Source organism: Mya arenaria, chromosome 1, assembly GCF_026914265.1.
Source record: "Mya arenaria isolate MELC-2E11 chromosome 1, ASM2691426v1".
Lineage (NCBI taxonomy): Eukaryota > Metazoa > Mollusca > Bivalvia > Myida > Myidae > Mya > Mya arenaria.
Window position 1 is genome coordinate 41513448 of NC_069122.1, and position 27889 is coordinate 41541336.

Sequence of the window (27889 nt, forward strand, 5' to 3'; positions counted from 1 at the left end):
CAAACATAGATGTTTTATGCATTTTTCTTAAACCATTTGTAACGGTTTAAGCCATAAAACATTATTTTCGAACGGAAATATGAAAATTTGCGATCTCATTTTTTGTCAGCAATCTTGTATCATTGGTTTGCAGATATTTACGCAAAAATTTGCTCCTTCCAAGACAAAAAATAAAAAAGTTGTAAAAATGGTACGGTATATCTATGAGAGTGCAGCTTTAAAAGTGCACACTATAGGTTGATGCAAACATTTATTTTTAAATTTTAATGTATTTTCATGTTTAACTCATTATTCAATGATAAATAAAAGAAAAAAAAACAGATAAAATATCAGCCTTTATCAATGGGTTTTTGGAATTTATATCTATGTGCACTCAAGTTCCCCAGATAGAAAAGTGCCAAATTGTCACTTATATTTCTTTATTTGTACCTAAATCATGTGCTATTTTTTGTTTTGATTATTCAAGTGGCTAGACAGATGGTCCCAAAATCGGCAAATACATTATTTCCACAAGACAAGCCTAGAATTGTCGATACCAGCTAGTACGAGGCCGATTACATCATTTCACATGATAAAAATAATATTCATGTGGCTGTCCCAGCTGAGTTTACCTGTTTAAAAAGAGCGCATAATGGTTTCCCAGTTTATAGTGTGTTTATTTAGCATGTGAAAGTCACATTGGAAGCAAAATGTGAAAGTCACATTATTAATACAGATACATATACTGACGTTTTTTTTTAAATCAACTGGTTTTTAAATGGTTGACAAACCCTGTAAATTCCAGATTGGAAAAATACGCAAAAATTGCGAAAGATACATGTGTCATAAGCGATGTGATACATCAGTAAGTAAGATTCAATGCGTTGAACACAACGATATCAATTTAAAGTAAGTTTTTACAAATCTCATTTTTCTTGCAATTGCATCACCTGGTGTCTAGTCCCTTTAAAGTGAAATGAGTTAAACATGAGAATGCGTTCAAATGAAACAAAAATGCATCAACCTATATTGTGCGCATTTAGCATCTTTGAGACAACAGGGGCCGTATTGAATAAGCATCTTAGTGAATAATTTTAATTTAGTGTGAATATTTGCTAATTTTTGACATTGATTATTTGAAATAACTGTTATTTTACATCAGATTTATTCATATCATCATTATGCACATATAATTTGTACCATTTTCTTGCTTACTTTCATATTTTTGGTGAACACATATTGTTCGTTTTCTTAAAATTCAAATAAGAAAAAAGGCAATTGTTCACCAAGTTGAATATTGTTACTAAGATGCTTTTTGAATACGGCCCAAGCACTGCAAGCAGGTGTCAATGCTCACAATATTTACTCAAGGGGAATCACTTGGCAAATATTTTCAATAGAGTTATGGAACTTTCTAATCCAGTGTATGAAATGAACATGTGTTCCAAAGATGTTCATGTTAATCCCTAAGTTGATCAAATTATGGCCAAAACAATTAGCAACAAATCTTCTACCCCCATTGCTACACTTTTCGACAAAAAACAGGCCCCAATTTCTTGAAAAATTAAGTTGAATGAGCTCAAATATCTTAATTTACTAATTCAAATAAAAAGTGATTGTTTTATCGTGATTTTCATACAGATTATTTCCATTGATAGTCCAGAACTCCTCAAAATGAAAATGTTACACAAATTATACCAAAACGAATTGTGTTATAATTAATTTTGTCATAATGTTCGAGAAATTTGAGCATGACTAGCTAATACAATTGTTCCTTAATGACCATCCCTTTCCAATATAATAATTGGTATTCTAGATTTTTACCTCATATTTGAGAAATGGACAACTCTATATAAATTTATACATTTCTTTATTAAGCTAAGAAATATTCATCATAACAATAAAATAATAAATTAATTTAATGTTAGTACAATTTTATCACAAATTTAACAAACAACTTAAAAAGTTTTCTTCAATAAAACAATGGTTCAGTACATACAAAATTACATTTTATTTCATTTATACGGACATCAAAATGTAAAAAAGGGAGGGGAAAGGCACATATTATCACAGTGTAATCTCCCTTTGATTAAATGATTAGCAGTTTAGTTTAGACAGAGTTATCTCCCTTGATAAAATAATCATAGTGCGCACATAGTTACCTCCCTTTGATAAAATAATCGTAGTGCACACAGTTATCTGCATTCGATAAAATAATCATAGTGCACACAGAGATACCCCTTTGATAAAAAAAATCAGTGCACACTGAGTTATCTCCCTTTCATAAAATAATCATAGTAAACACATAGTTATCTCCCTTCCATAAAATAATCATGGGGCACTCAGAGTTATCTTCATTCTATAAAATAATCATGGTGCACACAGAGTTATCTGCATTCGATAAAATAATCATAGTGTACACAGAGTTATCTGCATTCGATAAAATAATCAGTGTACACAATGATAAACCTTTGATAAAATAATCATAGTACACACATAGTTATCTCCCTTTCATAAAATAATTATAGTGCATACAGAGTTATCTCCCTTTGATAAAATAATCATAGTGCACACATAGTTATCTCCCATCAATAGAATAACTAGCAGTAAAAGGCAACCAGAATGAATACAATAGATAAGAGATTTTATGAAACATGACGTGTATGATTGTGTTCTTCAACGTATTGCTACCCATACAGGTTAAACTTTAAAAGTTCTTTGCGCAATTTCTCTTAAACCTTTCTCTTGTAGGATCCCTGTTACTCACATAAAATCATTTGCTCTTTCCTTATTGTACATGTTTAAGTTCTGTTAATATTGTACAATGTACAAGTACCTGGATGACATAGCCCACAAAAAGTTCACACATACACATACCCATAAAAGGGTTCGCTTGTACAAATTTGTACCACTGAATGATTAAATGGAGTTTGATTGTTTTTTAAACAAGATTACATGCAACATCAAGGAAAAAGTATAGGTCAAAATTTTGAAAAAAGAAATCAAAACATAGCCAAAATTCATTGAAAATACAGGTCTGAGGTTTAATCGCTATAAAAAGGAAAATGTCAAAGATAAAAAAATAACCTGCATAAAAACCAATGTAACTGAAAGTCCAAAATTCAACATGTCACATGCTTAGCTAGACATTACTATGGTAATTTACATGCCAATATTTCAAAAAGATTTGCTTTTAAAACAACAAAAACAAAACTGCATGATTACAGTACATATCCCTTATACCTAAACATGCATAGTTATACAATTGTTTGATGCATACAAAATGGGTAACATGGTTTAAAATGGTTCAACGCAATATATATAAGCTCATAGAATAATAAAATATAGTTTTGGCAATGTTTGAAATCATCTTTTACAGTTAAGGACCATTATACATAGCACATTTCTTCAAATATGAACAAACTTTCAATGTCATTCTAAATGAAAATCTATGAAACCCAAGAAAAATGGCACACAAAAGTGCACACAAACAAAAAGATGATATAACTTACACAAATGTGAAATACATTGTTCCTTAGCCCATATAAAATTACAACACTAAGTGTAGAAGTAGTCATGTGTGATATGATTTATGCACGTGCATATTGTGTTGCTCAGGTAACCTTATTTGAGACGTCTTTCTTCGCTTTGTCCAGTTCCATTCCGTGGTGTTCCTTCATTTTCTGTTCCCGTCGTTTATATTTCGACTCCAGTTGTTCCTTCAGAACGCCCACGGCAACAGAGTGCTGACGCTCTACCTCCGCTAACATAATTTCTAAACGTCCCACATTCCGATCTGCAAATCCAGTCAGTTCGGTACTCACAGTAGACATATCTTCATCATGCTCTGTCAATGATGCACGACTGGTAGTGTTAGTCACTCTAAGTTCTTCTAGCAACCTATTTTTCTCATAGTCTAAACTTTCTTCCTTGTCCCTAAACTTAGCCTCAATTTCTCTCAGCTCTTCTTCCAACAGTCGTTTTTGCCTCATCAGTTGTATTTCATTCATATCTTTTCTGTAGATTGTTTCCTCAAATTCTTGTTCTTTTTCTCTCTGCTTTTCCAACAACATTTTTGATTCTAATAACTCTTTTTCAACCTGTTCCTTTTCTTCTAACTTAGCAGCTAGGTTCTGTTTTTCTTTCCTTAAAGTTTCTTCAATTATACCCTTTTCACCAAGCTCTTTCGACAAGGAGAAGTATTTGACATCTGTGTCTTTTAATTTGCTTAATAGTTCTTCCCTTTGTTTCTGAAGTAATGCCATTTGCCTTCCAAAAACCTCCTCAGTTTCACCATACCCACTTGTATTTCTAGCAATTCTTTCTTTCAAGTCAAGGACAATCTGTTCCTGTTCTTTGAGTCTCTCTATCCATTTATCATTATCAATAATCAGCATTTTGTTCTCTTCTCTTAGTCGTGCAACCTCTTGTCTAAGTTTCAGAAAATCTTGGGCCACATTTGATTCCAAACTTAGCCCAGATGCATGCCTTTGTTTCATTTCCTTAGAAACTCTCTCTTTAACTAACTCTTCCGACAACAGTTCTGTTTCTTTAGAATACAAAGCTTTGGTCTCTCTCAATTCTCTTCTAAGAGTTGTTATTTCACCTACAAGTTCATACTGCTTCAGTTCTAAAGCCAAATGTCCATCTTCATCTGCTCTTAGCCCAGACTTTATTCTTTCAATTACTTCAAAGCTGTCATTCAAGCTTCCTGATCTCACCATCGAAGTTTCAGGTGACAGCAACGAACCAGTTAAGGTTCTAGCTGGTTCTTTTAATCTCTCTCCAAAGCTTCTATCTGAGGACATGTTCTGACCTGCATCACTTAAATGTAAAGAGTTTTCAGAATGCTTGCCAATCCCTGTTTCATTTTCCTGAATGCTCTTAAAGCTTGTGGAAGGGCTAAGGACATGACTATCGCAATCAGTTTCAATATCATGACTGTATGCTCTTCTGCTTAAATTAGCCAACCTTGATCTCTTCTTGAATATTTTGGACAAAATCGGACTGCCTCTACTTGCAAGAGGTCTCGGTGTTGATGTTAAACCAGGGGAATCTTTTTCAGCCAGAAGAAAATGATGTTCCAGCTGCTTAACATATATGTCTTTTTCTCTTAAGTCCCTCTTAAGTTTATCGATGCTGTTTTTCAATTGTTCCATGTCCTCTACATCTTCATCTGTGAGCTCTCTGCTGTGATCCAGATCCACTGATCTTTGTGGACTCAGTGATTCCTGTTCTAAGAGGTCCTTTAACACATGCAGCTCTATCTCTAAGTCATGCTTAGAGATCACTAGAATCTCTACTTCATTTCTTAGGTCATTGTACATCTGCAGGACCTCCCGATTTTCCTTCTTTAGAGAATCTTCTTGCTTCTTTAGTTTTCCTCTCAATTTATCATTCTGAATCAAGAGTTCTTCTATTTCACTTTGCAATCTTTTATTGTCACTTTCCAGAGTATCAGACACTTCACTCTTCTGCCTCACCATTGAAGCTTTTTCAAACTTTAATGTCTTTATAGCATCCCGCATATCTTCAAGGATCTGTACATCAGTGTCACTTTCCGACCTAGCCTCTATGCTGTCGATTTTTTCTTTCAAACTTGAATTTTGCCTTTTCAGAGAATCTACTTCTTCTTTAAGACTAATAACATTTTCACTACCTTGGTAGGGTACTGCTGTTAAATTACAATCAATGCCAACATCAAAACTGCCAAAGGTGCTGTCCTGCTTTTGCAAAACAAGGAGATCATAAGTGTCAGTGCTACAATCAAAGCTTGGCATTTTAAACACTTCTGTTTCAGTTGCTTTGTCCACACTAGATGTTCTAAGGTCCAAATTTTCAAACTTCTTTGTTCTCTGCTTCTTAAAACGTTTTCTTTTTTCTACATGTGGCTCAACTTTTTTCAGATCTAATGCAGCATTATCAGGTGGTTTGTCATTTGCGAAGACTGTGACAGCTTGTATGTCTGTTTCAGCATCATCAGTTTTTGAATCATAACTTGCTGAAGCTTGATGTCCTTTGACTTCATCATCTTCCTTTCTTTCTACAGACAAAAGTGTACCTGTTTGTATTGAAACAGAAGATGCATTTCTAATGGTGTTACCTTGGTTGGCAATTTGTAATGATCTTACCTCATTTCTAAGATCACTTAAAACTAATTCATTTTCTTCATTGCTTCTATGTAGTGTAGAGTTCTGTTCCTTTAATTCTTCAATTTCTTTCATAGATATCTCTTGAAGTTCAATGACATTAGTTTTGTCACTTAACTGTTCTAGTAGACTTGACTTTTCAGTTTTTAAATCATCAATTTCTTCCTTTAAAGCATCATTCCAGGAGACATATTCCTTCAGGTCACCATTTTCTTTACTCAAATCACCAACCTTATATTCTAGTTTACTGATTATAGGCAACATGGTTTCCACTTTATTTTCTAGATCACTAACATGAGCGCTAAGTGTTTCATTTACAGCAGTCAATTCACTTACAACTTTTGTCTTCCCTTCAAGAAACTCAACAAGCTGTTGTCTGTTTTTTTCAATTTCTTGAATTTGTGTATTTAACTCTTCTTTCTCACATTTCAGTAACTGTATAGTCTGTTGATAACCATTATTGTCACTATTTGATAACTCCAACTTTTCATTTAAAGCAGTCATCTCAGATTTGAGATTGCAAACTTGTTTAGTCAAGTCATCCTTTTCATCAATAACTTCTCTTTCAGTTTGAGTCTTTTCTTGAAAGGCATTTAGTATATCTGCCTTCTCCTCCATAAGATCAGTAAAGTCTTTTTCAAGTTTATCATACATTTCGGCATGAGCCAACAATGTTTTCTCCAATCGTTCTTTCTCTTCTATAACCAACCTGCCTGCATCTTCAAAACCTTTCTTTAGAGTTTCTTTTTCATTTTCAACTGCTTTTATTTGATCTTTTAGAGAATGATTGTCTTTAGTCAAAGTTGAAAGTTGAGCAGTCTCTGATTTTAATGAAGAGTTTTCTTGCTGAAGTGATAGTAGCTCATTTCTAATTATCTCCATTTCATCTCTATCTGTCTCTACTTGGGAACTTACTTCTGACTTATCAACGTTAAAAGACTGTTGTAATGTAATCAAAGCTTCAGTCTTCTTTTCTATTTCATCAGTGACAAATGCAATATCTTCTTTTAGTTCATCAACTTCTTGCCTTAACCTTTCATTTTCTACAGATAGCGGTGCTAGATTTTCAACATCAATGTTTAACTGCTCATTTTTCTTCTTGAGCTGAAATAGTTCTGCTTTAACATTTTCATTCTCTTCTTGAACATGCTCATATTTACTTGCCTCAACACCAGAAACCCTTTGAATTTCTTGATCATCATGACTTACTTTCTTAAGCAGTTCATTATGATCATCTTTCAGTTTTTCATAATTTGACTGTAACTGCTTGTACATTACTTTGAGATCTTGTAAATCACTTTCAACAGGTAGGTCACTAAACTCATGCGTTGTTTGTTCAACGTTAGTAAAATTTGGACGATAAAGAAGTGAGTTTTCCCTAACATTCTCCGGAACCCGACTTGGGTCTGTCCCTGGACATATTGCATTTAAAATATCAAACACCGCATTCTCGTAACTCTGCCTTCCTTGATCAACTGATTCTGCTGTTGATGACCGGTCTCCTTCAGCAATGTCTTTTTCTTCACTTAAATCCCTTCTTGGACTCTTAGAATGAGAAATAAGGCTACTGTCAAGAGTTCTGTTGTTTCTTGTATCAGTTAATGGAACAGTTTCAGATACAAACATTTCTTGAACTTCTTCAGGACATGGCATCTGTTCTCTACTAGACATATTTGTTTGATTAAATTCTACTGGAGTAATGGTTTCAAGAATGTCACCAGAGTCAAATTTGCCATATTCAGTATCTATATTGGTATCTTCATCCTTGCTATCCTCTTTTACAATGTCCACAGGCCTAAAAGGTCTTATTTGCTTTGAACTATTTTCTTCAAAGAAATCACCACTTTCCTCACCAGTTTTGGAGTCAATTGTAATGTTCATATTGAGCTCTTCAGTCCCTGGAGGTTTCTCTTCAGAACTTAGAAGTTCACTTACAAACTGATCTGTTTCTAGTTGACTTCCTTGGGCATGAAGAACTTTTTCTAAAATTTTCTGCTCGCTTTCCTCCAAAATTTCCGATGTAAATACTTCTTCATCAGATAAACTTTGAGGATCCTCTATTTCATCTGCAGCGTGTGCTTCAAATACAAACTGGCCCTCAGCATTATCACTTTTGGATGTGTCAATTTGCTTAAACACTTTGTCATCTTTTTGTACTGCATCAGACTCAGAAAAATGTCGTTTCTTTGGGGAAACAATATCTATGTCCTGTTCATCTTCTGAAAAAAAGCCATTACTATCTGCTTTTGTCACAATGAAACTTTTAAATTTCTTTCTCAATTTATTCTTCTCAGTTTTTCTTGGCAGATATGATCCATCAAGCTTTTCATCATCATCATTGTCCGTTTCATTTTCTGAAAAATGTCCTTCTTGTTCCACTACATTTTTAGATTCTTTCACAATCATATCAACAATGTTGTTGTTGGTAACATTGTCACCAGACTCAGCAACAAAACCTTCATTGTCCTTTCCCTGTTTAGATTGTGGAAAACAATGTTCCAGGTATTGAGAGGTAATTCTTTGCAGCATCTGACCGTCATCATCTACATTTTCTACAAATTTATCACCATCCTGGTCATTTGAAAACCCACCAGTTGAATTTTCTTCTTTTGGTTTAACAAAATCTTCTTTACGGTCTTCATATTTTGTAGTCCTTCTGAATGTCAAAAATTGCCTGATTTTGTCCATCAGGGTTTCATACTTTGTTCTTACATTTAAACATTCCTTATTTGAACATAATAATGATGGATCAAAACTGCTTAGATTATGGAGACTGCTAGATCTTCTTGTACTTCCAAAAGACAATTCTGGGGCCATTTCTCTCTCCAGCCAAGATGATGCCTGCTGATCACTGGAATCCTGGGAATTATTACTTTGTTCACCCATAATGCCAAGCAGGTGTTCAAAAAGTATTTCCTGTTCCTCATGTATCACCTCTATTTGATGAACAAGGTCATCTCTAACTGAAGCCAGCTCCTGAAGAAGAAAAAAACATACATTTTTATTCTAAATTGGTAACAGTTAAGAAAAAAATACATTTAGAAACAATATCAGCAAAGTCCTTTCACCTTTGTTTCATTCAATTGTTTTTGCCATTACATGACTTAAGTTCTAAAGCCTGCAGCTGATACTTGAATACAATATGTTCCAAAAGCCATCTTTGAAAAACAAACAGGACTTAAATTACTCCACTTAAATTAAATATGAACATACCGGTAATCTCGTAATCTAAATCATTCCCCGATAATTTTTAATAAAACTCTACTTTGAAGAATATTTGGATGGATCCGAAAGGTACTTAATAAAATAATTTTCTAACAGATATGAATAATATTTACCAGTTATCACATAAGATCCATTTTGTAAAAGAAATCTGTGATTTTAATATCATCCATACAACATTTGCAAACAAACTCACTGTAATAATATATTACACAATTATATTTGTGTCAAGTGGCACCAGAAAACATCTCTTATAATTTATGTACATAAAGTACTGATAGTAGGAGATAATCGTTAATCAAATTTATGTTCTTTTCTTCACGATATCGTGACCTATATATCTATGAATTATTAATCATACAATGAGCTTGATATGATTCAGAATGTAACAAGGTGTATTAAAGATGCACTCTTATTCCCACATAAGATTTACCACAATTAATACTATTGTTTTAATGTTCCCAGAAGGATGAATAAATGTCGAAAACAATGGTTCTTAGGAAGGAAACCAAGTTTAATTTGAAAGAAATGAGCACAGAATTTCTACCTTAATATGAGACTATAGTAGATCACTGTAAATCTTTTAGCAATCATCAATCATTTAATATTTTTGTGTTTTCAGCTTTTAAATACACGGTAACAATCTTGTTATCAGGTATTAATATTTTCCATAAATGTATTATTTAGTTAGTAGTAAAAGGTTTATCAATCAAAACTGATGTTTGCTATACATCCGTATGTATTGATTTTGAATAAGAGTGTCACTTTAAATGAGGATGGCAGAGTGCTATGTAATAGTTAAAACATGTTGTGTAAAATCTTACTGATTTGAATGAACCAAGTGAGAAAACTTTTTATTAAGATTTTACACAATGTGTTCGAACCATCTACAATCTTAACACATTTTCACTATGCCTATGGTGTGGAATTGAAAAACTATGCCTATGGTGTGGAATTGAAAAACTATGCCTATGGTGTGGAATTGAAAAACAATGTTATTTCTGTGAAATTGCCAAACTGCAATTCTTAACAATTACACATAATACTCATTAAGGGCGAATTTCATTGGCTGGAAATGCAGGGTTATAATCTTAGAGTTTGTAATGTAAGCACTATCTTTTTTTAGGTTTTTTAGAATGCTTTTTTTGCATTTTGATTTGTGAAAAAAAAAATCACAGTCTAGGAAAGCTAATACAGGGCAAACAGTGTACGCTCAAATTCTTGTATCTCAGCTGCAGGCTTTCATCAAATTACTAAAAAATATTTTTTGAATTTAAAGCATTACAAAATGAAAGAAAATTAAATCTCTACATTATCAAGATAATAAAGGAAGTAAGATGCGAAATTGAACTATCAATTTACATTTTGGACTTTCATGTTTAAAAACTGTATACAAAACATAATTATTTTTCTAGCACGGTTATCAAATATGAACATTCATGATTTTTTTTATACATTTTTTTTTTTAAATTAATCATTTAACTATATGAAAATAACACTTTTCATAGTACCAACCTGATTTTCTTGCTGCAGATGGTCAAGGTGCTCCCCCATATCTCCTTCTGGTCCAAGAGCGGACTGTTCTTGACCTTCTGTTGCTCTGTCACTGGATACATGTTGACGACTTCTACGACTTCGACTCCTCTCTTTTCTGTCAAAGTCAGCCTTTACTTTCTGCAAAGTCTCTACAAACTGTTGATCTTTCTCCATCTTTATTCTTTCTATTTTTCTCTCCGTTTCCAAAGTCATTTCCTCAATAGCTTTTCTTTTCTTCATTTCACATTCAAGAGCAATTTCAACTTCTCTGTCTCTGACTTTTTGTATGTAATTATCTTCTATTTCATATTCAATCTGTTTCATTCTTGATTCAAAGTTTTCCTCAAGTAAAGATATGTTCTGTTCTCTATCTTCATATTTCTGCAGGAGTCTTTTTTCAATTTCAGCCTCTTTTTCCCTTAGCTTTACTTCAAGTTCTGCAGTAGTTTCAGCAACATCAGCTTCATAGGACTCATTATCATTCAGATCTTCATTTGAAGGACTAGCATCAGTCTGTGTTTCTCTGTCTACCATTTCAAGGAATCCAGAAGCTGCTTGTAAATCTATTTCACCTATTACTTCCATTTCACCCGGAACTGTTATTTCTGATTCATTATCTGATGAAAGCTCTTGTTCAAAATGTTCAGCAACTTCAAAATAGTCAGTCTGCAGCAGAGCTGTTGAAATGATACCACTATCTGCTGAAATGATGGATACATCTTCCCTACATTGTTCACTGTCAGAATTGTCACTATCCTGACCCCCATCTGCCCCAGCATGGTGTCCAAAATTGAGTCCTTGTTCATGATCATGTGAGATGTCATACTGACAAGAAGCATCTACTGTCCTTGGATGATGTTCTTTTGAGATTGAGGAATTATTTCCCTCTTCATTTGCTGAAACAATGATACCAGTAGTTTTGACCCCTTGTACATATTCAGTATCTGCTGATCTTTCACTCATCATGATTTCATCAATATCTTTTTCACTGTCATCTTTTGTTTCATTCTCGTCAAAGAATTCATCCATTTCTTGCATTTCTTCAAACTGAAGAATTTCCTCAGTCTGGATTTCAGCATCAATGGTACAAACATCTTTACAATTTTCATGAAATCCACCATTATCATCTAACAAGAAAGCTGAAGACTCTGATTCTGCTATTGTAATGTTTGTTTGGGTAAATTTATGGAAACTGGAGTCATTTGATCCAAGATCAAGCATATGGTATGCTCTATTGAATGAAGGAATGTTATCATCTTCCACTTCTGATTGTAGATCATATGCCTCATTGAGATCTGCAAGAGATTCTGTCATTGCAGATATTGCTTGAGCAAACTGAGCAACTGTAACCTGCTGACTTTCTTGTTCACCCGCCACATTATCATCATTGTTAGAAGCAGTTTGTGCTGCAGTATCATTGTCAGGTATCACTCTTGCTTGGACTACTTGGACATTCTTCGTATTTTTTTGTTTTTGATTAACCATTTTCATGTTCTTCATATCCTTTTGCTGTTTGTCATCTAATATTTCTTCAAGTCTTAACTTTTGCTCATGAAGTTCATTTAGCCTAGATTGTTCTCTTTCCAGTTTTGCTTTAAGTTGAAGTTTCTCTTCTGCGGTACTGTACATTTCAGCTTCCATAAAGTCTAACATCTTCCTCAGCTCACCAACATCGCTATTCATTTCCCTAAGCTGGTTTTGAAGCAGATGAATTTCTTTATCACAATTTCTTTTTGTTGACTCCATTTCAGATTTGACTTCTTCATATTTACTTTGCATGTCATGTAAAGTAGTAGTGAGTTCTTTTGTTATCTTTTCAAGCGATTCCTTTTCCCTCTGTATACTGGCTATTTTCTTGTGTAATTCTTGAATCTGAACAGACATGGTGTCATCATCAGCCATTGCCTTTGTCTGCTCAAAGATTTCATCCAGTTTCTGCATTCTCTCTTCAAAATTACATACTCTAACCTGTAACTCCTCATTTTTCTCTCGTAACTTTCCTGCTTCGTTATCTAATGTTTTGTTTTCTGCTGTTAGCTTCATATTTTCATTAAGAATAAACTGATCAACCTTTTCATTTTCCAAATGTGATATACGTTCTGTCAGCTTTCTATTTTCTTCCCGCAATGATTCATTTTCTGAAACATCCCTTTTTAACTCTGCCACGACTTGCTGCAAGGACGCATTTTCATCAGAAAGCTGTGAATTCTTAATGCTTTGTTGATCATTAACAGCCACGATTTCTGCATTTTCTGTTTGAAGTTTTTCGACTGTGGCTTTATTTTCATCTGATTCCTTTTTACATTGAACCTTATAATCTTTCAACTGCTCATTTTCCTCTAGAATATTGTCAAACAAAACATTCAACTTCATATTTGCTTGCTCAATTTTTTCAATAAGCTTGATGTTTTTGCTATTCTCATTTTTCATTTCATCATTTTGCCTTTCCAACTCTTCAACCCTTCCATTACTATCTTCCATTTGTTCCTGAAAATGATGTAGTTCTTTGTCCAGGATTCTTTGTGTTGTTTCCATTTCTGAATTCAGATTTTCATATTTTTCTTGCAGGGTTTCAAAAGATGCTCTTAAGTCCTGCTCTCTTTTTTCAAGTGCTGCTTTCTCAGTTTTGATTTTGTCAATATCGATCTTTAGTACTTCAAGTTTTTCATGAGCAGGGTCATTATCCTTCAATGCCTGTTTTTCAACAATAGCATCCAGCCTCTCCATTCTTTCTTCAAATGAGGTAACTGTTAGATACAGCTCTCTGTTAACTGCTGTCAATCTTTCGACCTCCTGGACTAAAGCACTATTGGCAGTATTCAGTCTGTGGTTTTCAGACATCATTCCATACTCTAAACTCATACTCTGATCAGTATTTGTTTCACCAATAGTCTTTAACTCTGATATATGAGCATTTAGCCGTGCATTTTCTTCTTTCAGTGCCTCCATTTCCACATCACCAGAGGTTTGTTTCCCATTTTCTTGCTTAGATGCATTTTCTTTTTCTTCTTTAATAACCTTAAGTTTGTTTGCGAGATCTGAGTTTTCAATTTTAAGTTTTTCATTTTCAGCTTCGATGCATGTCAACGATTGTTTCATCTGATCATTAATGTCTGTCTGTTCATGCAAGAATGTTTCTAATTGCTCTTTTCCTGCCTGCACAGTTTTGTTTACCTTACTCAAATGCTGTATTTCTGTTTGAAGACGGGACCGACTATGCTTTAAGCTATCACATTCAGATTTTACTCTCTCTTTCATGTCAAGTAACTCTTTATTTTCTTCTTCAAGTTTGTCAAGCATTTGATTGGCTTTCTTAACTTCTAACTCCAATTCATTGTTTTTGCTTTCCAAATCTTCAATTCTTTCAGTTTTGTCTTTGACTTCTGATTGACAATGCTGAAGTTCGTCGGTAAGAAATCTCTGAGCTGCTTCTAACTCAGTGTTCAGATTTTCATATTTTTCTTGCATTACTTGCATTGATGCAGTCAACGTCTGTTCATGCTTTTCTAGTGCTTCTTTCTCCTCTTTGAGGTTATTAACATCTATCTGTAATTCTTTAATTTCTTCAGAAACTGCACCGTCTGGTCTTTTAGTCATTTCAATTAAAGTATCTAATCTTTTCATTCTTCCTTCGAAACAGTCAATAGTTAAATACAGTTCCTTGTTTACTTCAGTTAACCTTTCAACTTCTTGAACAAGAGCCCGGTTGGCAGCATCAAGTCTATTGTTTTCTGTAAAAAGTCCTGCCTCTATATCTGATTGCCTATCATCAGTATTAACTCCCTGCAATGATGCAGACTGATGTTTTTCAAGAACTTCTTCTTCTTCCTCTACATTACCCTCATCAGTTATTGGAGCCATGTGTTTTTCTTGCTTTTCATCTTTCTCAATACTGTCTTCCTCTTGGAGTTTCCTTATTTGTTCCATTAATTTTCTTATTTCTTCCTTGAGCTTGATATTCTCTTGTTCTACACTATGTTGTTCTTCCTGAACTTGTTTTACTCCTTGTAATTCTTCCTTAAGCTCTATATTATCTTTGTCAAGACATTTTATAGTTGTAATAATGTCAGCCCGTTCAAGCTCAAAAGTTGTGTTCTTATTCTGCAAAGTTTCCTTGTCTTTAAGCAATTGCTTTATTTGACTTTGTAAGTCATTCAATTCAACACTAAAGCTATCATGTTGTATATTTTGTGCATTATTTAATTCTTCATTTTTACTCTGTAATGATTGCATAAGTACTTGTTCTTGTCTTTTAAGCTGTTCATTTTCATCATGATGTTTTCTTATCTGATTTTTTAATTCCTCCACTTCTTGTCTGTGAGTTTCTTCACTTTCTTGTTTTGTTTCAGTTCCTATCTCCATCTTACTTTTCAAAATATTAACTGTTACAGAAAGCTCATCATTGAATTGTTTCAACTCTGCAACTTCAGTTGTAAGGGAATCATTTTGTTGCCTTAAAGTTTCATTTTTACCACTGATTTCTTCAACTTTACTTTGTGATTGGACCTTTGATGCATATTCTTTGTTCATTTCATCATTAACTTCCTTCAAATTTTCATTTTCAAGCTTAACAGCATCAAAGTCTCTTTCAAGACTTTCTACCATTGAAATCAAATTGGAATTTTCCTCTTTGTACTCTGAACTTATTTGACTTAGTTCTACCACTGAAGTTTCTAAATTGTTCTTTTCAGAAAGGAGCTGTTCAAACTCACCATTCAATGTTTCGAGATCAATCTGTTGCTTTCTGATAATCATTGTTTTCTCATGAAGAGTAAGAGAAAGTTCATTGCTTTCTGCAGACAATCTCTCAACTTCAGCTGAAAGAATATCAACCTGAGTTTTGACATGTTCTCTGTTCATTGCAATGAGATGTAACTGTGAGCCTGATTCTGAAAGTTCCTTATTTAGTTTTTCACAGGTCTTTTCAAGATCTTTCTTTTCAATAGAAACTGCTTGTATTTCTTTTTTTAGGGCTTGCTTCATATTACTTTCCTGTTCCAACTCAGAAGACACAACGCAAAGCTTTTCTCTAAGTTCTTTATTAGATTTTGTATGAGTGTCAATTTCTCTTTGCAGTTTTATCACGGTGCTTTGCATTTCGTTATTTTGTGTTTCTATTTCCTCATACTTGATCTGAAGTTTTCGTAGATCGTTTTCAACTTTCGTTTTATACTTCTGTTCAAGTTCAAGCTGAGAACTGATTGCATCTATGTCTTTGTTTTTCCCATGTCCACTTGCCATTTGTTCATATACTTTTATTTGATCTTTAAAATACACCTCCTTTTGTTGCATATCAGACACAATACTTTCCAAGCTATTACATTTCTTCTCAAGTTCAGATAATTCCTTTGTGAATTTCAAAGTTTCCTTTTCCTTTTCAGACATCATGGTTGAAATTTCATATTCAAGTTCTTTTAACTTAACATTGAGCTTGGCATTATCTGCAGTGAGTTCATCTTTTTCATTTTCACAGACCGTTTTTAGTACTAATTCATCATTTTTTTGCATAACTAATGTTTTTAGAGTGGAGTTTTCTTGATCTAGTGCTTCTAACTGCATTTCATACTTTTCAAGAGCTAATCCATGGCTGTTACCTTTTTCGTTCAACTCTTGCTTGGCATATTCAGCAGATTCTAACAATTCTCCTTTCTCAATGTCAAGATCCCAGACAACTTTTTGATATTCCTCAACTTTATCGAGAAGTATTTCATTCTGTTCATTTGCTTCCGACAACTTGTTCTGTAAATCCAATATTTCTGAAACATTTTGTTCATTTTCAGTTGACAGATCTTTAAATGTTTCTTCAAGTTCAACATTTCTTGTCTTTAAGACATTGGAATCTTCAGTGAGTGCATCTAGACTTGAAATCATGTTGTTTAGCCTTAAAACCTCATTTTTAGCAATATCAAGTTCAGAATTCTTCATTTGCACTGTAGTTTTGAGAGTAGAATTTTCTTCCAAAAGTCCATCTAACTCTCCATTTAACTGATCTTCAGCTACTTCTCTTTCATATCTCATACTTTCAATTTCACTTTCTAATTCCAGTTTCTTTTTCTTTGAACTTAAAACTTCATCCCTGAGATCTTCCACTTCTTCTGAAACCTTTTTAAAGTTTTCAAGAAGAACACCATTTTCCTTTTGCATCTTTTCCAGTAATTCCAGCACTCTCTCATTCTCATCTAACTGTAATGAAAGTGAACACTGAAGCTTTTCATTTTCTTTGGATAAATCCTCTCTATCCTCTTGCAGTTTATCCACTAAGTTTTTGATTTCTATCACATCAATTTCTGATGATTCAAGATATTCAAGTCTGTCTTTGACTCTGTTCAATTCTTCTTCATATTGCACTTTTTCAAACTCCACATCACATTTGTCTGCCTTAATTGATAAAACTTCCTTATCCAGTTCATCAACTCTTATTAACAGTTCATCTCTTTCCCACACTAACTTCTCTTTTTCACTTTCTAGTTGAGATCTTACAGAATTGATTTCTTGAATCTTAGTTTTCAATTCTCGATTTGTTAGTTTCAATGCTTCTATCATCATGGCATTTGAAACATTGTCTTTACTAATGTCACACACATCTTTCTCATCTACACTAGTTTGTGTACACTCCTTATTTGCATCACCCATTTCTTCTTTACCAAAAGCGCTCTGTATTCCAAAGTCAACCACATCATCATTGCCAGTTCCTGCACCAGCGCTTATGTCAGTCTGAAAAGTCTTATTACGATGAACAAAATCAACTGAAACATCAACAACACTGTCACCAGGGGGAACATTCCCAACAGAAGAACTAGCTAACGGAATGACAACATCGCCATGGCAACTTGGAAAGGAAGAAGCATGCAGGTTGACCTCCTGGTCCAAAATCCCACCAGTAAACTTAACTCCACTTACCTCAGACTTTTCACTCTCAGTTAGATCTTCGTCAGAGGTAGTGGTATTTGTCTCTTTATTTTCCACTGTCTCACTGGAATTACTCACATTCACCTCTTTTGACAAACTGGCTTCTTCTAAATTGCTTGTTTGATCAATAAGTGGCATATTATCAGATTTTATAAATGCAGGGTTGTCTACCTTATGAATGTCTTGCGACATTTCAAGTGCTTTTATGTTGTCTTTCAAACATTCACATTCATTAAGTTTCTCTCTGAGTGCATCTCTCATGGTGTTTAGCTCAAGTTGTAAATGTTCGATGGTTTCTTGAAAGTTTACATTTTGTGCCATGGTGTTTTCTGTGGAGGACTCGTGTTGCAGGGAGACATATGCTGTATCATTCATTACATCAGCCTTTTCATCTCGTGAGTTTCTTTGGTCACTATTTTCAGTGTTCTTATGTCCAGAAATGGTATGTTTTTGAACACATTCTACATTTTGAAGTACATCTTTAACAACAGTTTCTTCTTGCACTGGTAAAAACTGGTCATTTTGAGCAGGTACATTCACCGGATGTGATTTCAAGCTAGAGATCTCTTTATTTAACAAGACAATCCTATTCTGCAAATCATTATCCTGTTCTTTGTACCTCTTATTTTCATCAGAAAGAGTGTCTATCTGAGATCTCAAGGCTGCTATCTCAGTTAAACATTTGTCTTTGTCTGTCTCCAAATCACCATTGTCCTTCTTATAACTTTCCACAGTAGATGTAAGTGATTTGTTCACTTCAACATGTTGGGCATTCTCTGTTGTAAAACTGGCAAGTTCATTCTTAAGTTCTGCAATAACATCTTTCTGATTGTTGATTTTATTATTCAACTCATCATTTTGAACACGTAGGGAATGGTTCTCTTCCAGAATGGTGAACCCTTCATTTATTTTAGCCTCATAGTCAGAAATCTGAGACCTGTATACACTGTTATCATCCAACAGTTTTTGATTCTCATCACATACAAGCAATATATCCTTCTTCAAGTTTTCAATTTCTCCAGCTAACATCCCATTATCAGTAGTAAGGACAGTATTTTCTGCTATGATCTGTTCCAAGTTGGCACTTTTTTGACTCAATTGATTGTTGAATTCTTGTTTTAAAGCCTCAATTTCTTGACAATGATCTTGCAATGACTTCAAACTTGCTTTATTGTCTTTGTCAAACTGAACTGCTTGTAACATCTCAGAATTTTCTTTTTCTAACTGTTCCATATAAACCTTTATTTGACCATTTTCAGAACATAACACGGATATTTTACTTTCCATTTCCCTAATGTTTTCAGTGTTAGCTTGTTCAGAAATGGTTCGTTCATCTCTTAGTTGTTGAATCTCCAAATCTTTGTCAGCTAGCAATTCCTCATGCTTTTCTTTCACTATGATTGCTGCCTTTTTCAATGTTTCACAGTTTTCTGCTAAACTTTCTTTACTCTTAATAGTTTTCTCAAGAATATCTTTCAAATCTGCCATATCCTTTTCACCCTTCTGCACTTCATTTGTCAAGTCTTTAATTCTCCCTTCATAGTTACCCTTAAATTCCTCAAACCTTTGTTCCAATGTTCTAACCTCATTCTCATGTTCAGCAGTCAACACTTTCACTCCTTCCTTACTCTTCACAGTGTCCTCTTTCATTTGTGCATATGTCTCTTTGAGGGCGCTATACTCAGTGGATATAAGAGTCAGTTTCTCTGCAAGACTGGTTACAAGGTTCTCCTTATCCTGAATGTTGCTCTGGAGTGTGGTGATATCTGTTCTGGCTTGTAGAAGAGCTGCAGCGCTTCTCTCTTGATTGTCTACCTGGCTGCGTAAGGCACTGTCACTCTGAAAAAATACACCATGATTTAATTATGATTACCAAAATAAAGTTTACAACCACTAAGAGCCTCGCAGATGGATGTTTATGCTCATTTGTCTTCCTTCCTTAGTCAAGGAGCAAAACTGAATATATTCTATCAGGGAAGTGGGATTGCTATATGTATATATAATATGCCATAATAGTTGTAACATGTGTAATTAATTTTAAGTAATGTTTTTAGGTTTTTTGAGTTTTTACTAACAGACATGAATTTGTTTGGACAAAATGTGAACAGCTACATTGGAAACAACACCTAGGCTTTTACAATACGAATTAATTTCATAAACTGTTTTTTGTCAAGTTTGTATGTCAATAAATAAACAATGCTGAGGTCATATTTTGTTATACATTTATAGAGAGGATGATTATTTGTTTCAGTGAAGGATCATAATATTTCACCAAGTGAGCACCAAAAGGTTTATTGTATTTTCTTTTGGTGTTCACAAAAGGAAATATATATTTGCATACTTTCACTAAAACAAATACAATTTCTTTTAATTATATGCCTATTAATGATGTAAAATGACATTCAATTGTACGAGTAGTTTTTCAGAAAAATGCACTAAATTGTTTGCAACCTTTACATCAAGAAGAGCTGTCACAGAGACAGCGTGCTCGACTATTCCACCGCTTTTCAATGTAAGGACTGAAAGGTTGTGGCGAAACATGCATGTATCACTGTTAGATTAGATTTCAATGCAATACATGATGTGCTGAGATATTAACATAAATGTGGTTACATGGAAAATTTTAACCAGAATTATTAAGTCTAATAATAAAGGGCCATTATTTGCAAAATACAGTTATCTAACTTGGTTATTCAATTACGTTGGGTGGTTGAATACCATTGTATAAAGTCCCAGTGCAATACATCAAGAAGTTGCTGAGATATTTTCCTATGTGTGCTAACATGCAAGACCTTAACCAGAATTTCTAAGTCTTATAATAAAGGGGCAAAAATTACATAATATGAAAGATAGAGATATCTTACTTGATTAAAGAAGAAGGTTAAATGGTTGGGAGCTTGTGTGTAAAGTTTCAATGCAATACATGATGTATTCGCTGAGGTATTGACTTAAAAGTGGTTACATGCAAAACCTTAACCAGAAGTTCTATGTCAAAAAAGGGGCCATTATTTGAATTTAATGCAAAAAAGGGTTATCTAATTTGGTTAATTAACCCTTTGCATGCTGGGTAAATTGTCGTCTGCTCAAAAATGTTGTCTGGTTTATTCTAAATTTCTTTCAATTTACTTAAAACTTTGGGGATATATTGACTGAGTGGCAAACAGCTTGGAACCTGACCAGGCGCCGAGTTACTCGGCGTCTGGTCTGGTTCCAAGCTGTTTGCAAAGCCTTTAAAATCGCCATCAGCAGCTTAAGGGTTAAGTAGGTTGGATAGTTGAGTACCATTGTATCAAGTCTCAATGCAATACCTCAAGTAGTTGCTGAGATATTAACCTATGTGTGCTTGCACGCAAAACCTTAACCAGAATTTCTAAGTTGAATAATAAAGGCCTTTTATTTGCATTAAATGCAATCTAGAGTTATCTAACTTGGTTAATTAAGTAGGTTGGATGGTTGAGTACCATTGTATAAAGTTTCAATGCAATACCTCAAGTAGTTGCTGAGATTTTAACCGATTTTAACCTATGTGTGCTTGCATACAAAACCTTAACAAGGGTGTGACGCGGGCGCTTGGGTGAGTAGTATAGCTCTCCATATTCTTTGAATAGTCGAGCTAAAAATGACAAAATTAAACTGTTTTTTAGCTCTGAGCACACTGAGGTTTGATTTGAAATTGAAATAAAACAGCGAAAAATATCAAAATTATCACAGATAAATCTCTACAAATCACAGGAAAGCATTTAAAAATCATAGTACAGAACTAATTACAGTATTAACGTTTTCACTAAAAATTGTCCTACATAACATGAAAATGTCCAGCGTAGACTTTAAAGCTGTCAGACCAAATGTCTTTCATGTCCTAAGATACACATTCATTTAACATGGTAGAACTAAAGATAAAATGTTTCCCCCTTTCCTTATTCTTATTCAAAGTACCCAACTATAAGCGCTTAACTCTTGCATCAGTGGTCAAAATTAGCACAAGCCCTGCACTGGTAAAATGCTTTCCGGACTTACTCAAATTCTGGGTTTTATACAGCCAGGCTTATTCAAAAATGTAATGCCAAGCAGTAGTATATGAATTTGGGCTTGTTAATCCGAAAAACTAATTTTGATGACTGTTGCATTGGTAGCATTGATCGCTTAATCAGTGTCGCTAAACACCGTATATAGCGTTTACCACACAATTTGTTGCCTTGTTTACCGTAGTTAGCTGAAGCTGCAGCCACTGAACAACATGATGTAGCTCCTGAATCTCGTCCTCCTGATTTTTATCCACAAGTTCTTTGCCTTGGGATCCATTAATCAACTGCTGGGTACCAGTATTTGTGCAAAATGGCAAGGACTGGTCTCCAACACCCATACTGTTAGACCCATTAACAAACTGATGGGAACCATTTTCTGTTTTTGTTATGTCCTGGGAACCAGTATTTGTGCATAATGGCAAGGATTGGTTTTTGACATCGGTAAACATTGGAGACTGCTGGGAACCAATCGCAAAACCACCAAAAAAATGTTTTTCTGATTCTTCAGATTTGTTATTTGGATTTCCAGTAGATCTCTCGATGTCTGTATCTTTGGTAGTGCTAGTTGAAAGACCGTATATAACAGAGTTGACCGCCTCATTAGGTGGGATGTTCTGTTGGAAATCAGTGACTCCTGAGGGTACCTGTTGAAAAATATTGAGAAATAGTCTAAATATTAAAATACTTAAATTCTGACATTCTTAGAAGCATATTTTGTAGTTATTTCTTAGTAGAATAATTTGTATCCCATGATGTTTGTTATTAGTGTAATACAACCATTTCATATTTTCTTATATTAAATTAGTGTCATTCAGCTTGACATTGACATCAATCATTTTGCCCTCCTATTCAGCGTCAAACCTTTTACTGAAAAAGTGAATAAATCTAAAACTATCCTTAATTTAAAGAAATCTGACTTTTCTTTAAGGAGAGTAAAAGTAACCATGTTTTTGTCCAAAATCATTGTCACTATTTGGTTATAAATCAACTTTTATATATATCATTGCAAACCAAACACAAAGTCAAATTCTTGTGCTTGCCTTCAATTAAATGCCTAATATAATCCAATATTTATGTTTTTACTTGATGTTATAAATTCATACAAATTGACATTATTACTTCAATTAAGCACAATACTTAATAATTTCTGTGAAATTCAAAAGTCTTTCACAGCACAATACAATGCCCCCCCCCCCCAGCACCCTGTCCCATTTCTGCAGCACCATGTCCTTTTTCAAACCTGGCTATTCCTGCTTAGTTAAGGAAAGAATTGCAGGTTGATGTCATTATCGGGGTATGAACGCAATTGGGTTGGTCAATGTGTGTGGAGTCCGAAGGACTCCACGCGTACTTTGACCAACCCAATTGCGTTCATATCCCCAATAATGACATCATCCCCGCAATTTATTCCTTATATTTACACCAATAGTTCATTATTTCATTCAGGAATTGTTAAAAAAATACTTAATTTCATTTAAGAAAACCTTTCAGTAATCCATTCTTACCCATTTTGTGAATAGAACGGCCCGACTATAACCGGAAACATTTTTTCAAATGACGTCACAATAACGCGGGAAAAGATCAACCACTTGAAATCACTTTAAAACGTAAAAATTGAAACACTTCTGGCACCAATATATTTAAAATATAATAAACTAACACTTTCTAAAATGTTGATCTATATTTTACGGGACCTGCCGACACAATACAACCAATAACAAGATCAATAGCTTTCATGTATATTGTTATGCAATGAATTACGATCCGAACATATCCGAAGATGTTGCGTTCATCGATTGATGAACCCAATTGCCGCAAGGCAGTTCATTTAAGGAATGGAAGTTGAGGTGTAAATATACCCTAATAATATCAATGGTTTAAAAGTCATGGCAAAATAACAGGTAAGTTTTTGCACAATGACAATAGACATTTACAATAGAGTCTATCTTTTCCCCACTAAGGGAATGTGGCAGGGCATTTCTATTTCGGAAACATGTGTTATTTAGACGAAAACTGGAAATTCCAATATTACCTAGAAATGAACAAGAATCCTTTAACAAACAGACAGAAAAGATAAACTAATTTGATAAAATTTGTTTCTTTACTACACCACCTTTTCCATACAAAAAAAAAAGAGTTTGTGGGTGCTTGTTTAAGGATTTATATTCACATTTGTGAAAAAAAAATTGTTTTAGCATTGAGAATGCAAATGAATTTCAGCCCCAAATTGGTCAGAAAATCATACTGCGATGCCATAAATTATCCAAGACTATGACAATTCACTTTATGAAACATGGGACCTAATCATACCTGTTGATTTCCATCAGGGTGAACTGTACACACATTGGTGGGATGATGTTCTTGCGTTGTCAATGGAATGGGTTCTACCGTCCAAGTAACTCCATTGTCTGCAGCTAACTCAGCTACTGTCTCCTGGTTAACAAAGTAATCTTGTAAGCAAGTTTACCTAACAGGTGTAATGGTAGAAAAGAAAGTGTAAATATGTACTTAATGAGCAAATTGTATAGAATTACAATTGTAGTTAATATTTTGGTTTGGTCAAAATTAGCTATTTGTTTATGATTATCCAATGGCTGATCTTTATCCAGTTATAACTACATGTATTTACCAATCAAATCATTCAATTGTGCACATTTACCAAAAGAAAACCTTAATACAACTTGTTAAAGTTTTAAACAATTGGCAGCTGAAGATAATTGTAATATCCAGATTCATTAGCAACCATAGCTCAGCTAATAAGCCTATTGGAATTTTACTTTAATATACAATAGGTGTTGACTTTCTTTAATTATTTCATTAACTTCCTGTTGTTCAAATTTGTTGAATTTTTTTATATATATGTTTAAAAAAGTAATAAAATTATCTTTTCAATGATGTAAAAATTGTTATGCTTAAATATTAAGCCTGGCATACATCGATTGATAAATCAGTTGTGTATTGGTAATTTAAATGGCTGCCAAATGTGCCCGGTCAGGGACAGCAGGTGTGTGTTTTCATATTCAAATGCTCATGTTCGTAAGAGTTTGAAAAACCTATCTTACCGACCAGCCCTGAATGGGACTGGTAAAAAAGGTGTATATTTACTATGATATTCTTTTAGCGAAAATAATTTTTTTGATCTGGTATTATTATTATTATTATTTACCAAACTTATATAGCGCCCTTTTCATATACACGTTCAAAGGCGCTTTACAACGATATAATCTGATAGTTAACTACAAGCAATATCATTAAAATACTAGACAGCTTTTGAACAATAATGTACAACATACTAAAAAATATGAAACACAATAAAATGAAATGTGGTATTTAACTGGTCGTCTGAATTAAAAACAATAAATATCAATATCATACGATAAAAAAATAGTCTAGCGAAACTTTGAAAAAATTTAAAAATGATATTAATATAATTTACGCCTGACATCTAAATTGCATTTATATATTGTATCAATAGTCTAAAACAGTTTACATAGGATATGTAACTGTACTAAAAGATCATGGTAGAATTAAAACAGGTTGTAAAATTATGTTTAGAATCACATAATGGTCACACAGTCTTCGGGAATCACTGTCACAGATCATTCCTGGTAAAAATGCTACTCATACGCCTGTTTGAAATAGTGTGTTTAAGTGCACGTTTGAAAGAACACAATGAACTTGCGTCTCTCACACCGGATGGTAGGTCGTTCCACAGTTTCGGAGCTGCATATTCAAAACGTCGGTTGCCGTAGGTTACAGTTTTACTTTTTGGTATCACTAAAGTAAGTGCTTTGTTTTGAGATCGCAGATTTCTTCTTGGTTTGTAAACACATAGCATTTATTCCAAATATTCTGGTGATTTTCCGTTTAAAGCTTTGTAGGTATGCGTTAAAATTTTAAACTGAATTCTGTATTGCACTGGAAGCCAATGTAGTTCTTTAAGTACAGGTGTGATATGATCGTACCGCAAGGTTCTGGTGATGATGCGGGCAGCTGTATTTTGAACGATCTGCAGTTTGTTGACTAATGTTTGAGAAACTCCATACAGTAGTGCATTGCAGTAATCTAGGCGCGAGATAACCAATGAAGTCACAAGTTGTTTAGATGCATCAATTGTCAGATATTTCTGAATTCTGCCTATTTGTCTAAGATGTAAATAACATGATCTGCATACTGAATTAACGTGATCTTCCATGTTCATGTTTGAATCAAAGATGGCACCTAAATTATGGTATGTTATGGAAGATATTTGCATATGTTTGCAGTATCTCATTTCAGTGTCAGATCCCAAGATTTGCAACGCCAAACATTTCTGAATCTGTGATATATGTGTAATGCAGAATATTGTGATACAGCAAGAGCAATGGGATTTGCCACATGTAGACATATGACTATTAAAACACTATATCAGTTGTCAAAATAAACACAAGCCCTGCACTGGAAATGTTTTTCAGAATTGCTGGAATTCTGGATTTTAAAAACATGTAGCAGGGCTTGTATAGAAAATTGATGCAAAGCACTGTAAAGCATTTGGGCTTGTTCATATAAAAGGCATGTCTGTGACAACATCTCGATTTTTTCCACAAATTAAAAAAAAAGTGGGTGTATTTTAAAACTATTTTCATCTGTAAAAAAGATCATTACCTCCCCAGGTGAAGTGTATTCTCCAGGTGATGTGTAGTCATCCCCTTGGCAACCATCACCTTCTCCAGTCTCCTTTCTTCCATGGGGCCTTTTCTTCCGCTTTTTCCTCTGAAACTGGGCTAACTGAAATTTTAAACAAGTATACATTTACATGTATATTGAGTTAATTCCAAACAAGCGATTGTAAGTTTTTACAAATTTATCATGAAATCTGACATTGCAGGCTGCACGAATAGCTGCAGCCCTACATGTAAATCACACACTTATCTCCAATTTTCAGTGTTTTGTTCAAAAAAGGCATCATTTGATTGCAGTGTAATAGGTTTCCTTCTCCATTCTCCCAAAGGAGTTCTAGAAAAGTCATTTGGATATCCATACAAAAAAGAAAGTTTACATAACTTAAACAAAAGTCAAATGAGTTAAATACAAGAATGCATCAAAACTCAACAAAATGGACTTCAACCCATTTTGTGCTCCTTATAAGGGTAACAAGTCATTTTTCGTGCAAGTAAGTCTAAAATTATCGAAACAACATTATAATAGAACAGTATCCAAATAAAAAAAGAAATTGAGATACAGTTGGAAATTCTTTCGCCCATCGGCCGCGGAGGGGGAGCGAGTGAAAGTGCCAATGAAAGCAGATAGCATCAAATTATATTTCATGTCTGTGATGCTGATAATCTGCCTTAGGAAAGTGGAAATTCTGCATGGGGAGTACTGCCATATAATATTCATTTAGTTTGAATCCAGATGTATTATTTTTTAACAATTAAGCAACTGGGGATTCAAAGAGTTCATGTTTAGTATTTATAGATGTTATAATTTTAACCACACCAAAATAACAGATTATCGCAAACTTCGGAAACAATTTACTTTCCACAAATTCTTTAAATTTTCTTCGCTAACAATAAATTGCAACACCAAGTAATAGGTATCATCGCACTGTTGGTAAAAAATCTGGACACACAAGGGAGGGTCTATATTTATTTAACAGAACTTGTTGACAATTTTTATGCAAGCACTTGTGAATTGTGTAACATTGTTTTCCGGCCAAGTCCAACTTTCATGACTATTTTCGATAAAACATCTTCGTAAGCAAACTGTACGACAAACAGACATTTAAATAATTACTATATAAGGCATACACAGTGCTAATATATCTCTATTTTCTATGTTTTGATAACTTTCGTTTTCCAATCCTGATTTTTGGCCTTTAGTGTTTGACTAACAATGCTTTGACATGTAATGAAATATTTTAGTCTGAACCAACGCAGGAATTACTTTTTCTTTTCCGGCCTTTAGTTTTTGGTCTCTGTTATCTTCTTCCATGCTGCACAGTCAAACATTTTCCATAAAACATAAAGGTTTGTGTTGACGATGACAGGACTTGTACTTCCTTCCGATAGATGGCGTTTGTAATAAATG

At 33.9% G+C, this 27889-nt stretch overlaps 2 protein-coding genes across 2 annotated transcripts in view; one reads left to right on the plus strand and one right to left on the minus strand.

The window, feature by feature from the left end:
* Nucleotides 1-27889, plus strand: part of LOC128230692 (uncharacterized) — a 64847-nt gene that overhangs the window by 23618 nt on the left and 13340 nt on the right. The window lies entirely within an intron of this gene.
* Nucleotides 1841-27855, minus strand: LOC128230681 (golgin subfamily B member 1-like). The gene is made up of 6 exons (XM_052943128.1): nt 27746-27855; nt 26465-26587; nt 24131-24253; nt 22000-22464; nt 10866-19634; nt 1841-9104 (listed from the first exon to the last, which is right to left on the minus strand). Exons 1-6 carry the CDS (start codon nt 27791-27793, stop codon nt 3594-3596), a joined length of 15039 nt encoding a protein of 5012 aa, XP_052799088.1. The 5' UTR covers nt 27794-27855; the 3' UTR covers nt 1841-3593.